Source organism: Symphodus melops (assembly GCF_947650265.1).
Source record: "Symphodus melops genome assembly, chromosome: 20".
NCBI classification, from domain to species: Eukaryota; Metazoa; Chordata; class Actinopteri; order Labriformes; family Labridae; genus Symphodus; species Symphodus melops.
In genome coordinates this window covers 19,483,718-19,498,816 of record NC_136710.1, presented here as the reverse complement: position 1 = coordinate 19,498,816, position 15,099 = coordinate 19,483,718, and the positions used below count along the sequence as shown (strand labels likewise).

At 44.0% G+C, this 15,099-nt stretch overlaps 1 protein-coding gene across 1 annotated transcript; it reads right to left on the bottom strand.

Annotated features, from left to right (window-relative positions):
* Positions 1 to 10,819: 10,819 nt before the first annotated feature.
* Positions 10,820 to 14,072, bottom strand: LOC306841691 (snaclec macrovipecetin subunit beta-like; the record flags this gene model as incomplete). Its single annotated transcript, XM_079371638.1, has 4 exons — positions 10,820 to 11,695; positions 11,887 to 11,978; positions 12,099 to 12,449; positions 14,060 to 14,072. 4 exons carry the CDS (start codon positions 14,070 to 14,072, stop codon positions 11,573 to 11,575), a joined length of 579 nt encoding a protein of 192 aa, XP_079227764.1. The 3' UTR covers positions 10,820 to 11,572.
* Positions 14,073 to 15,099: the final 1,027 nt, after the last annotated feature.

The following is a 15,099-nucleotide window of genomic DNA, read 5'->3' as shown; positions in this document are numbered from 1 at the left end:
AGACCTCAGCGCTCGCACAGGAGCGTAAGGCTGGATCAGCTCACTAAGGTAAGAGGGAGCCTGACCATGCAAGGCTCTGAAAGCCAGAACCAGGATTTTAAACCTGAACCTAAAGGACACTGGCAGCCAGTGAAGGTCTTTCAGAATAGGGGACATGTGGGTCCTCCTATTTGTGCGGGTCAGAATTCTTGCTGCAGAATTTTGAACTAATTGGAGTTTCGAGAGCTCTTTCTTGTTTAGACAGGAAAACAAACTGTTGCAATAGTCTAAATGTGAAGACACAAAGGCATGGATAATGAGCTCCAAATTGTTCTGCGAAACCATGTTTCTGAGTTTGGAGATCTTCCTCAGTTGAAAGAAGCAGTTCCTTGACAGCTGTTTACAGTGCTGCACTAAAGACATGTCTTTGTCGAAGATAACTCCCAGGTTTCTAAGACTAGACTTCACGGACTGGCCTAGGTCCCCCAAGAACTGCTTAATCCCTGGAATTGAGTCATCAGGGGCGAGAATCAATGTTTCTGTTTTGTCAGCATTGAGCTGCAGAGAGTTTTCGCTGAGCCATTGTTTGATTTCTATCAGACAATGACGTAGGGAGCTCAGTTTCTGGATCTCGGACGGCTTAAAAGAGCAGTACAGCTGGATATCATCAGCGAATAGGTGGAAAGAAACATCACCGAACCTTCGTATGATCTTTCCCAGAGGGATCAAATACAACAAAAACAAGACAGGACCCAAGACGGAACCTTGAGGTGAATCCTGTGGGGGTGACTTGGTTTAATGGAAAATAGTCCAGAGGTTTTTGCCAGGTTTCAGTGAGACAAAGAAAATCCAGGTTATTGTGTGTGATAAATTCACTGAGAATGAGGCTCTTGTTATTAAGACAGCGGGTGTTGAATAAGGCCAGTTTCAGGAGGATCGACGTCCTGACGTACTACGGTGAGCGTATTGCATCACTTCCTGTTGTGTCTCGCTCTATCGCTACTACCGATCGATAGCTCGGTAGCTAAAGCTAGATTGTTTATCCTGTGTATTTTCTTACATTTGTCTCCATTCACTGCACACTCTGAGTAATCGAAATAATCACCAAGCACGTTTGCGTTAAACTACGTACTCTCAGGCTAACTTAGCAGTTAGCCTCTCCTACTATGGCTTCTCTCCCTGCCTCTCCCTCTCCTGCTCTCTCTTGTTCTGTGTGCCAGATGTCTAGTTACTCCTCGTCCTCCTTTACTGATAAAGGTATCTGTATTAAATGTAGTTTATTTATAGCTTTGGAGGCGAGGGTGTCTGAGTTAGAGAGCAGGCTCCGCACCTTTGAGTCAGAGTCACAGTCATCTTACGCAGCAGCAGTGAGCCAGCCACCTGTAGCCGGTGCGGGCCGACATAGTGTTAAATCTCCCCCGGTAGCTCCCGAGCAGCCGGGAGGCAGTGGCTGGGTTACTGTCAGAGGGAGGCATAGTAAGAAAACGAGGCTCACGGCTCCCCACCAACCACTTCATGTTTCAAACACATTTTCCCCACTCAGCGACGCACCCGCTGAGACAAAAACTCTGATAATTGGAGACTCCATAGTCAGAAACGTGAAGTTAGCGAAGTCAGCGGGCATAGTTAGGTGTATACCCGGGGCTAGAGCGGGCGACATCACGGCTCACTTAAAGCTGCTGACAAAGGCTAAACGTAGATTTGATAAATTTGTAATTCATGTCGGCACAAATGACTCCCGACTTCGCCAGTCGGAAATTACTAAAGTTAATGTGGAGTCGGTGTGTAGTTTTGCTAAGACGATGTCGGACTCTGTAGTTTTCTCTGGTCCTCTCCCTAATTTGACCAGTGATGACATGTATAGCCGCATGTCTTCATTCAACCGCTGGCTATCGAGGTGGTGTCCAGTAAACGATGTGGGCTTCATAGATAACTGGCAGTCCTTTTGGGGAAAGCCTGGTCTGCTAGTTAGAGATGGCATCCATCCTACTCTGGTTGGTGCAGCTCTATTATCTAGAAACGTAGCAGAGTATATTAGTCCCAAACCCTGACAACTCATCAGAGTTCAGACCAGGATGCAGAGCTGCAGTCTTACACACTTCTCTGTGCTTCCTTTAGATCTGTTTACCTGCCACTATAGCTGTCCTTGTGACTGTAAATCTAACTGTAACTCAGTTAGATCTTCTTATAGCTGTAACCCTACTTATACTATAGATACTGTGTCTGTTCTCCGCCCCACACCTGTCATAGGCAATTCCAGGCTCAATAAAAGAGGCGTAAATCATAACAATTTAGTCAAAATCAACACTACAAATACGATTTGGCAAAAAAATCTAACAATTAAATGCGGCTTACTAAACATTAGATCCCTAGCATCTAAATCTCTCCTTGTAAATGAGCTAATATCAGAGAATCATATTGATCTACTTTGTTTAACTGAAACCTGGCTTTCTCAGGATGAATATGTTAGTTTAAATGAATCCACCCCTCCCAGTCATTTGAATGCTCATATAGCTCGAGACACTGGTCGAGGTGGTGGAGTAGCAGCTATTTTTAATTCTGGTCTTATAATCAATCCTCGACCAAAGCTGAATTATACCTCTTTTGAAAGTCTTGCACTCAGTCTTTCACATCCAGTCTCTAGAACTTTTCAGCCAGTTCTAGTTGTTATAGTTTACCGCCCTCCTTGCCCATATTCAGAATTTCTATCTGAATTTGCAGAATTTCTATCACACATAGTTCTTAGCAGTGATAGAATAATTGTTGTAGGTGATTTCAATATCCATGTGGATGTTGTTAATGACAGTCTTAGCACGGCTTTCATGTCTCTATTGGACTCTATTGGCTTCACCCAGGGTGTAAACAAACCTACTCATCGATTTAACCACACCCTGGATCTTGTTTTAGCTTATGGTATTGAAATTAACAGTCTGTCGGTTTTTCTGGAAAATTCTCTGATATCAGACCATTTCCTAATAACTTTTGATTTCTTTTTACCAACCTTAACTCCTCTTAATAAAAAAGTGCTCTCTAGAAATTTTAATGATAATGCTGTAGCTAAATTTAAGGAAGCTATTTCAGCTGCCTTTGTTTCAGTTCCATCCCCTAACCCAGTTGAAAACTCCTATAATCACTTTAGTCCCTCTCAGCTAGATCAGTTTGTAGATAGTGCGGTGGATTCACTTAGAGTTACTCTGGATTCAATGGCCCCCCCTAAAACAGAAGCCAATCAAACGACAGAGATCAGCTCCATGGTACAACTTAGAAACCCGTACTCTAAAACTAACGTCACGTAAATGTGAAAGAATTTGGCCAAAACGATAGAATCTCGTTTAATTTGGCAAGATAGTCATAATAGATATATGAAAGCTCTACGGCAGGCCCGCACTGCCTATTACTCGTCTCTTATCGAAGAAAATAAAAACAACCCTAGATACCTCTTCAGCACTGTAGCCAGGCTGACAGAGAGTCATAGTTCATTTGAGCCATCTATTCCTTTAGCCCTTAGCAGTAATGATTTCATGAGCTTTTTTAATGATAAAATTCTAAACATTAGAGACAAAATTAGCAACTTACTACCTTTACTTAGTGCAGGTTCCTCCTATATTTTCGATTCGGCAGAAACGGCTCCAAATTCTGATACTAACCTCAATTGTTTTTTTCCAATTAACCTTGCAGAACTAAATTCGATTATTTCTGCGTCTAAACCGTCAACTTGTCTTTTAGATCCAATCCCAACCAAGTTGTTTAAGGAAGTCTTTCCTCTAGTTAGCAGCTCCATACTAGATATGATCAATATGTCTTTAGCTATAGGTTATGTACCCCAGTCATTTAAAGTAGCTGTAATTAAACCGCTCCTTAAAAAGCCTACTCTTGATTCAGGAACTCTAGCTAACTATAGACCTATATCTAACCTTCCTTTTATCTCCAAGATCTTAGAGAAAGTGGTAGCTAATCAGTTGTGTGATTTTCTCCACAACAACAGCTTGTTTGAGGAGTTCCAGTCGGGATTTAGAGCTTACCATAGCACTGAGACTGCACTAGTTAGAGTAACAAATGATCTTCTGTTAGCCTCAGACAGGGGACTTCTATCTGTGCTTGTCCTGTTAGATCTTAGTGCTGCTTTTGACACAATTGACCATCAGATTCTGTTACAGAGACTAGAACAATTGCTTGGAGTTACAGGGACTGCTTTAAGTTGGTTTAGATCCTATTTATCAGACAGATCTCAGTTTGTGCATGTTCATGATGAGTCCTCTTTGTACACCAAAGTTAGCCATGGAGTGCCTCAAGGATCAGTGCTTGGTCCGATTTTATTTACATTATATATGCTTCCTCTAGGTAGTATTATGAGAACACACTCCATGAACTTTCATTGCTATGCAGACGATACTCAGCTCTACATAGCAATGAAGCCAGAAGACACCAACCAGCTTCTTAAACTAGAAGCCTGTGTCAAGGACATCAGGACCTGGATGACCAGAAACTTCTTACTGCTCAACTCAGACAAGACTGAAGTTATAGTGATTGGTCCTAAGAACCTTAGAGAGACTTTCTCTAAGGTTGACGGCCCTTAGTAGTATTAGTGTAGCCTCTAGTACCACTGTTAGGAACCTAGGAGTTCTGTTTGTCCAGGATTTGTCCTTTGATTCCTACATTAAACAAATTTCAAGGACAGCTTATTTTCACCTTCGTCATATCTCTAAGATCAGGCAGATCCTGTCACAAAATGATGCTGAAAAATTAGTTCATGCATTTGTTACCTCCAGGTTGGATTACTGTAATTCTATTTTAGCAGGGTGCTATGGTAAATCTCTAAAGACCCTCCAACTCGTCCAAAACGCTGCAGCTCGTGTTCTTACTAGAACGAGGAAAAGGGACCACATTACTCCTGTATTGGCTTCTCTCCATTGGCTCCCTATAAAATCTAGAATAGAATTTAAAATCCTTCTGCTCACCTACAAAGCTCTAAACGGTCAGGCACCATCTTAAAGAGTTAATTGTACCGTACTATCCGACAAGAACATTACGTTCCCAGAATGCAGGCCTGCTTGTGGTGCCTATAGTCTCTAAAAGTACTATGGGAGGTAGAGCCTTTAGTTATCAGGCACCGCTCCTTAGGAATCGTCTACCAGTCGGGGTCCGGGAGGCAGACACACTAGGTACTTTTAAGAATAGACTTAAAACTTTTCTTTTTGATAAATCTTATAGTTAGGGCTGGTTTAGGACCAGCTCATAGTTATGCTGCTATAGCCTAGACTACCGGGGGAACTGGCACCAGGATCTCTTATCTCTCTCTCCCTCTTTCTCTCCCAGCTTTCTTATCTTATAGTAATAAGATATGTCTCAAGCAGTAGCTTGTCACTATCTTTGTATTCTAACCTCTCCTTTTGAGCTCTCTTAGGTTCCTTGAGCTCTCTTAGGTTCCTTGGGACTGTTGGTGAGGATGGCCTGCCCAAACAACCCCCCCCCCTCCCCCCGAGGATGGCCTGCCAGACCCCCCCCCCCCCCCCCCCCCCCCCCAACCTATCCCATCCTATTCTTCTTTCTGCATCTTGTCCCATCTCCCCCATCCCATTTTCAAGCCCAGCACAGTTTACGCAGATGGCTGTTCCGTCATGAGCCCGGGTCTGCTGAAGATTTCTGCCTGTTAAAAGGAAGTTTTTTCTTGCCACGGATTAAGCTGGGCTCTTGTAATATAGCCATCAGTAAGGTCCTTTACCTGCTTTTTGTAAACATAACAATGAGCATGGTCTTGTTACCTGCTCTTTTGTTAATGTTAACAGACAAACAGTAAGGTCCTTTACCTGCTATTGCAAAGTGTCTTGAGATAACGCCTGTTATGAATTGACGCTATATAAATAAAGATTGATTGATTGATTGATTGAGGTGATGTTGCTTTGGGAGAGGGTGTGATGACCGGGGGAGTGGACGGAGATTTGCCGGATTAATATGTCTTGTGTTGAGTGGACAGAGGCGTCTGTGACTGATGATGGTGAAGATATGTGTGATAGGTTGTTGTTGTAATGACTGATGAGGCCAGGGAGGGGAGCTGGAGGGCGGGACCGTAGAGCTTTGGCAGGAGAAGAAGAGTAATTTGGGGGGGGGGGGTGTGGCAGGTAAACAGTCATGCAGGCTCACGTGTAGCAGTGTGGACAGCGTGTTGGATATTAGCCGCTAGCAAGCGGCTCCTGTGTCTGTTTGGGTGAAGTTCCTCAGTTTTGAGGAGTTGGGAGTGGTTCCAGAAGAGATTAAAATTGTCTATGAATTTGATTTTGCGAGCGAACTACCACTTACATCATCGGACGAATCGTTACAGTTCAAATAAAAATAACTCAACCAATTTTCGATGAAGTGATTAATTTCTATTAATTAATTAGAAAACCATGAGTTCATTAGATTCTTTAAGTCCCACCCCAAATATGGAATACACTCGTACTTCCGGCGCTGTGTGCGACGGCTGCCTCTCCAGCAGCTCTCTCTCTTTAGTTTTTTCTTAACGTTTTTTTTTTTTACTTTTTAGCCTTTTGTTTACTCTTCCCTGCGAAGAGATCGTATGCTTTATATATCCTATGGATACACTTAAGTTTAATACCCGACCAGGAGCCAGGTTTCTCACTTTTTCTCGTGAGGAACTGCTGGCTCTAAGGACAATGGGACACGCCGGGGTACGACACCCGATACCGGAGGAGTTAAAGAGGAAGACGAGGGGCTGCAAGGCTGGAGCCAAGGTAAAAGCCGAGAAAGCGGAGAAACAGAGGCGATACAAGCCATCGATTCCCTCCGTCATCATGGGGAATGTGAACTCACTGCCGAACAAGATCGACGAGCTGTCCGCACTGAACAACCAGCGGATCTACCGTGAGAGCAGTTTGTTTATATTTACGGAAACATGGCTAACCGACCTAGTACCCGATGCTAACGTAAACATGTTGGGATTCACTGCCGTGAGAGCCGACAGAGACACGAAAGCGAGCGGGAAAAGTAAAGGTGGGGGACTCATCATGTATGTTAACAAACGCTGGTGTAACCCAGGACATATCTCCGTAAAGACAGTCTCATGTTGCCGGGACCTCGAGCTGCTAGCTGTTAGCCTGCGGCCTCACTATCTACCGAGGGAGTTCAGTCACGTGATCGCCATCTGTGTTTACATCCATCCGAATGCGCACGCAGCCACTGCATGTGAGAAAATCCACTCTGTCACTGCTCGGCTGCAGACACGGCACCCTGAGGCACTTATGATCATTTCTGGTGATTTTAATCACGCAACTATGGACTCAAGTTTGGCTGTTTTTAATCAAGCTGTGGACTGTCCTACACGAAACAACAGGACAATAGATCTCATGTATGTTAATGTGAAGGATGCATACAGAGCAACTCCCCTCCCCCCATTAGGAAAGTCTGATCACAACTTGGTTCACCTACAGCCATCTTACACACCCCTGGTCCAAAAGCTGCCGGTTAAAACCCGATTCATCAGGAGGTGGTCCCCAGAGATGGAAAGTGCCCTCAGAGACTGTTATAACACCACAGACTGGGAGGTGCTAATGGATCCGCATGGTGAGGATATAGAGGGGATGACACACTGTGTGACGGATTACTTGAACTTCTGCATCGACGTGGTCGCCCCTGTTAAGACTGTACGCTGTTTCCCTAATAACAAGCCATGGGTAACGCGGGACGTTAAGGCTGTCCTTAACAAAAAGAAGGCTGCCTTCAGGAGCAGAGACAGGGAGGCCATGAAGGCAGCACAGCAGGAGGTCAAGTGCTGTGTGAGGGAAGCAAAGGACACCTACAGGAGAAAGGTGGAACAAAAGCTGAGGGAAAACAACATGAGGGAGGTCTGGGAAGGTGTGAGGACCATTACAGGTCACAACACAAAGACCAGGGCCGCAGGGGGAACAATGGAGAGGGCAAACGAACTGAACGACTTCTTCAACCGGTTCGACCAGCCCCTGCCCCCCCCTCTCCCACCCTCACCACAGCCATCTCTCCTCCTTCCCTCTGCACACCTCCCCCCGGAAACCACAACACCCCCCTCCTCAACACAATCTCCACCCCATCTTACCACAGACCAGGTCAAAGGACAGCTGAGGAAGCTCCAACCCAGGAAAGCAGCAGGTCCGGACAAAGTGTGTCCAAGGCTATTGAAGACCTGCGCTGATGAACTGGGGGAACCACTACAACGGCTCTTCAACCTTAGCCTGCAGCTAGGGAGAGTGCCCACCCTATGGAAGACATCATGCATCGTTCCGGTTCCAAAGAAGAACCGGCCCAGCGAGCTGAATGACTTCCGACCGGTGGCACTCACTTCACACCTAATGAAGACGCTGGAGCGACTCCTCCTCAGCCTACTCAGACCCCAGGTACAACACGCCCAGGACTGCCTGCAGTTCGCGTACCAGCCAGGTGTCGGTGTGGAGGATGCCATCCTGTACCTGCTACATCGAGCCCACTCCCATCTGGATAAGGGAAGCGGCACTGTGAGGATCCTCTTCTTGGACTTCTCCAGTGCTTTCAACACTATCCAGCCCCCCCTGCTCCGGGACAAACTGAGCGGGATGGGAGTGGACCCCCACCTAGTGAACTGGATCTCCGACTACCTCACGGGCAGGCCTCAGTATGTCAGGCTGATGGACATCACGTCTGACACTGTGGTCAGCAGCACGGGAGCCCCCCAGGGCACAGTGCTGGCCCCTGTTCTCTTCACCCTGTACACCTCGGACTTCTGCTACAACTCTGAGCTGTGTCACATACAGAAGTACGCTGACGACACAGCCATTGTCGGGTGTATCAGGGACGGCAGGGAGGAGGAGTATCGGACACTGGTGGGGGACTTTGCTGCATGGTGCCACACGAACCAGCTACAGCTCAACACCTCTAAGACCAAGGAGCTGGTCATTGACTTTGGGAGGTCCAGACAGAGGATGCAACCTCTTCTGTTAGAGGGAGCTGAAGTGGAGGCTGTGGACTCCTACAAATACCTCGGGCTGTGTCTAGACAATAAACTGGACTGGACAACACACACCAACCACCTGTACGGGAAGACACAAAGCAGGATGTACTTCATAAGGAGACTGCGGTCCTTTAACATCTGCAGCAAGCTGCTGGGGATGTTTTACCAGTCTGTGGTTTCCAGCGTGCTTTTTTACACCGTGGTATGCTGGGGGGGGGGGCAGCATATCCAAACAGCACACATCCAGACTGGACAAACTGATCAGGCGGGCCGGCTCTGTGGTCGGCATGAAGCTGGCCTCTCTGGTGACGGTGGCAGAGAAGAGGACACTGGACAAACAGCTGGATGTTATGGACAATGCCAGCCACCCTCTGCACACTGTCATCAGCAACCAGAGGAGCCGTTTCAGTGAGAGACTGCTCCTTCTCAAGTACAGAACCAACAGACTCAACAACTCCTTTGTCCATCATGCGATCACGCTCTACAACTCCTCACTTGGGGGGGGGGGGGGGGGGGAGGACCAGAGCACACGGGACAGAGGGGTAGGAGTTGGAGCGTCTTTCTTTCTTTCTTTCTTTCTTTCTTTCTTTCTTTCTTTCTTTCCTTCTACCCTCACTGTGCAATAACACACGGACACTTTCACTCGTATGTGCAATAATAATCTCAACCAAGTGCAATAATTGCAACAATAATCACTGCCTTTTTTTGTATATTTTGCTTCCTCCATGCATATTTCTGGTATATTCCTTCCAATGGAAGAGTGTTCTATTATTGATGCTATATTATTCTGTATGTTGTTACTTACAATACATTTTTTGTATTTTGTGTTACATTTTTGATCTTTATTTTGTACTATTATTATATATGCTGCTGGAACCTAAATTTCCTGAGGGAGTCATCCCAAAGGATCAATAAAGTTTAGTCTAAGTCTAAGTCTAAGTCTTTATGCAATCTAAACAGCGCTGTCTGTCTTCCTCACACAGTGATTGTTGAACTGAAGTTTCATAAGCAAAAAAAGAGTCTTTACTTATCAATACTTATAAGATTTTATGGTTTCAAAACCTGTTATCACAAAGCATGTTGACAACTTCACAGGCAGCTTCTGAAGCCACCCTGAGCTCCAAGTCATAGAGAAATGGTGACTTTCAAAAAGATGAAATGTTACTCTTTTTTGTTACTCTCTTTTTTTCTCACAATGACTCTTCACAGACGATAATATTCTCTCTGTGGAATGTAGAATTGCATAAACCCTTGTGAATTTGTATCATGAGAATGATGCAAACACAAGAGGGCGGTGTTGCACTTTTTGTGAAATCCTATTCACAAGTACGAGGACGGAAAACAAGCTTAAAGTCCTGCAGCCCTCTCAGACTTGTACGTTTGTTTGAATCTCAGTTCAGAGGAAACTGAGATTACCTGTCGACTGGTCATGTGACCTGGTCAGCTGGGGAGACACAGGTGTGTAGGGGGCGTGGCCTAATGGGAACAAAGGGAGAGGGGAAAATGTTTGTGGGGATTTTCTCTTGTTTGGTTTGGACAGGGAAGGGGGCAGAGGAGAGAGGGAAAGAAAAGGTGTTTCTGGAGTTTGTTTTTGTGTGGTGCAGTGTTTCCTCCTCCATATGAGTGAGTTGCATGTGTTTTGGAGGACCGTAAAGACAAAGGAATCCTGCATCACCCAGGATAAGGAGGGGAGTTAGGCTGCTGGACCGATGAGTGCCAAACTAATGGACTTTTTTCCCCCACTTTTTTGAGGATATATATTTTTTTAGGTTTCTGAGCTGTTTCCCATGGAGCTAAATTGGATTAAGGAAGCTTTTCCAGGATTGACAGTTTCTTTTTTTTTCTTTGAAGGAGGAAAATATTTTCTTTTGTATGACAGTTTAGTGTTTGATTTTGCAATTAAGAGGGCGGTAATTTATTTTCTCCATTCATCTTGTTTGAAGTATTTAGAAAAAACAGGGTGACTCTTTATTTTTCGTTCACCAAATCATTCCTTGTTTAAATGTCATAACCCGGCTGAATTGTGAATGGCGGTAGGTTTGATTTAAATATAACTGTTTTTGCTAAATGTACCAATAGCTGAGTATTTCATTTTAGTAGGAAAAAAGACAACGTCTGCACACCAGCAGCTGCTTGAATGAAATACAATTTAATGGAAATATTACCTCATGTAACGTTTCTGGCCCTCGCCCTTCATCAGACATGAACAAGTGAATAGACAAACGCACCACATGTAAAACCCCTGAGGTCACTTGACGGGTCATGTGATCCAAAACCAGGAAACATTTACAACATAATCAATGCAAAACATTCTTATTGAAGGTTCACAGACCTGTGCATAGATAATCAAAGTACATGAACACACAACTGACTGCAGGATTAGCATAACAACTTGAATGACTAGTAAAACAAAAAGACAACGATATGATCTATAATATACAAAAAATATAGCACAGCAATGTGCCACACAACTGTGTAGATAAATGTAATATAATATGTAAATAGATTTAACTAAATGAGACAACATGAGACTCAGTTAAAAGCCAGACTAAAAAGGAAAGTCTTGAGTTATTGATTCTGATATTAGATCAGATCTGTCCCATCTCTAATTACAGACTGTACAGCTATAGTTCACTTTCACAGCTCAGTCTTCTTCTTCTTTGACATTTTCTTCTCCTTGTGGAAAACTTTCCCATCAGGCTGCTCTCTCCACTTCAGGGTGACTCCACTCAGTCCATTCTCCTTCAGCCGGTCCTGGAACTGAAAGATACAAAGGGAAACCATTTCTAAACTTTTTCTTCAATCTGTATTGTTGTTGGAAGCTTGAATGAGTTTCACCTGGCAGGCTAACAGGATAGAAACACAGTCAAACACACAAATGAAGAAAAACATTCCCCCATCACTCACTTGGACAACCATTCAAAGTTTTCTAAAAAGGTTTGGAGACTCACCTTTTTCAGGATCTGTGCTTTCACAGCAGGGTCATTCAGTTCCACAGTGGAGTCCTCTGGCTTCATCCTGATCTTTATCACCTGCTGTTTTACTGTCACACAGAAACAAAGAAGAAACTGTGCTGTCCAGTTACTGCTTCATTACAATAAATTACAAATGATCATCATCTAGTGCTACGAACTCTTTAAGTGAAAGTCAGTTCATCACTTACCTGAGCTGTAGCAAATGAACGGGAATTTATTTTTACAGTCTGACAAATACCATGCTCCTGATTTTGGCAACAGCGCAGCTCCACAAGCCACACTCATGGAGCCTAATGTAGATGGACTGTTTTTCCAGTATGTGTACTTGGAGAGACTCCCATTAGACCAGTTAATGTCAGGATCTCTGTACAAACCAATCCACGCCCAGCTTCCTGTTGGCATCAAGCTCTGGATCTTCTGGTTCTCAGTGTAGTTTGTCACAGTGGCCAGGTCTATGTAGTTCTCCCTGCAGTGCTTCTGAGCGTCAGACCAAGTCTTTTTCTCACTGACATTAAAAAAGTCAGGATCCTGTTGAGTCCCTGTAGTTACAGTTAGAGAACAAAGTAAATTATTAATCCAAATTAAATGTTTAATCAAAGGGATACTAAACCCGTTGGAACATGAATAGGAAGTGAAATTGGGTCATTGATGCAGTAGAAATGTGATTTTTTTTATTTTATGTTGGTGCCTTCTTGACCGAGAAGAGGCAGAAAATGTATTTTAAACTGATTTGAATCAAATTCATGAATTACCAGAATGCACAGTGCCGTAGGCCACTCCCACTGATCTAGGTTGACACCACAAACCAGAGCTAGCTCCTCAGGCTACGAAGCTATCACTCACTATTTAGTTTGCAGATTCATTAAGACTCATGAACGTACTTAATTTTAGTCTCTCTCGGATTTCGCAGACTTTTTGGGGGATTGTTGAGGCCTAAAATGCCTGATTTCGCGGCAGCTTTTCCAAAAAATTGCAATGCATGTTGCAATGTTTTCAGCTGTTTTTTTGCAATTAAATTACGGCAGGAAGCAAAAATTGCAAAATAGTTGCGATTCTTTTTTCATGTCAATTATTTTCTTGCACACACTTTGATGTGAATGAGTGATATTTTAACCTGAGCAGAGCAATTTACTTTGTGAAGCATATTCATCTGTCTCACTCAGTGACGTCTCCCTCTCACATACGCACGTGCGCGCTCCGTGTCTGCTAGCTTAAAAAAACGATCTCAAATATTAAACATGCAGTAAAAAGTGTCGGAGCAGTGTCATCTACACAGCGGCACTTTTTCAGCAAACAGTTGTCATGGAGACAGGACAGACCTGCAGCGCTTTTCTTTTTCAGCATACAACCACTTCATGCACACTCTCCTGAGTGCATATAAACAGGGTAGTGAGTTTGGTACATGGTCACTAAACGTTGGTGACGTAGCCTATAACTCGCCGTTTTTACGGGGGACTACTCTGATTGGTGAAAGTTGCAGGGAAAATTATTTTCATTGTTCAAATTTACAGAAAAGTTGCGGTGATTGGACAAAATTGCAAGGTCGCCCAGAAATCGCAGGGATTGGTTGAATTTACGTCGCGACTTCCTGGAGAGACTGTCATTTGTTTTTCTTTCGAAATGGTTAATTATTGCTTTGTACTGGGTGGTTTAATCCAAACACGGAAAGGACAAGAAGCAAGTTTTTACAACTAGCCCAGTAGAGAAAAAAGATGGCCCTGTTCAAACATACTGGGTAGAATAGATGCCATTGTACACTTGAGAATTTGATGAACATGTTAAAATTAGCCCTGTCTGTTCTCCCTTTGTCTTTTAAATATCACACAGGGCCGCTTTTAATATCTAAGATGCAGAGCTGGCTAAACACTGAAGCTTCTGTTTCTGTGACATGGCAACCTTGTGCACATTGATTCTAGGGAGGAGGCGGGGTGGAGACAGGCCTCTCTCTCCTACGTGTATCCTAATGAATCATCGCTGAATCAGATTTTAGGTCGAGAGAATGAAATAACATTGGACCTTCTTTTAAAGGAGAGATTACACTCCAATAATTTCTGTGCACTATTACTCCATCCCACTCCTTCATCAATCAGTGCCCAAGTTGTGTCAGTCAAAGAAAGTGTCGACATGCCCCGGATTCTCGCTCTCTTACCCTTGTAACACATGAATTGAAAACGGTCAGAGCACAAGGAATCCACCCATGTTCCATCATCTGTAAATGAAACACAGTATTGACGTCCCCAAAAGTTGGGTTCTTCTCCAGGTTTCCAGTTCCTGTAATCAGCCCCACTCCCTGTGTAGTTGTCTGACCATTTCCACTGGATCTTACTGTACAGACCGATCCAGACAAGATGATCACTGAGCAGAGATGGAACTGTGGATTTCAGTTGTTGCACTTCTTCATAGTTTTCAACAGTGGCCAGGTCTGTGTACTTCTGTCTGCAGTGGGTCTGAGCTTCAGTCCAAGTCATAGGCTCAGCTACATAGTGGTACTGAAAGGGAAGGCATGAGGAGATGTTCCAGCCTGTGAGGAGAACATGCAGTAAGCAGTAAATAAACAGGTGCTCTGCTGCACCTACAACATTAATGATAAAAAGCTGCTTTAACACAACTATTCATGTGTCAACAATATTCAACTGTGTTTTTGCCTTTTTTCGACAAGTCTGGCTCATTAAAGTGGGTTGTTTAGTTGCATCAATGCAGTGACACATGAATCCTCGCTGAGTTAGTTATGCTGGTGAATATATATATATATTTATATATATATATATATACACACACACACACACACACACACAGTGTATCCTTTACACTGCACAGGAGCAGCGAACTGCATACACCCTGACAGAGCAGGGGGAGCAATTAATGGTTAAGTGTCTTGCCCAAGGACACATCAGACATGTTGCTCGCAGGAGCTGGGAATCAAACCCTCGACCTTCCGGTTGAGACGATGACTCTACCCACTGAACCACAGCCGCCGTTACGCATTATATATATATATATATATATGTATATCCTTTCTACAGATACTGCTGTACCTTTCCATAGGGCTGCCCTTAAATCTGTCTTTAAGAGTTTATTTGCTTTTGAGTGGTGCCTGTCTATTTTTTTAAACATAATCCTGGTGGTGAAGTCAGACATTTGATGTTCAAATGAGTGGGCGTGGCTTAAAGGCTCGGCGGCACCCCTTGA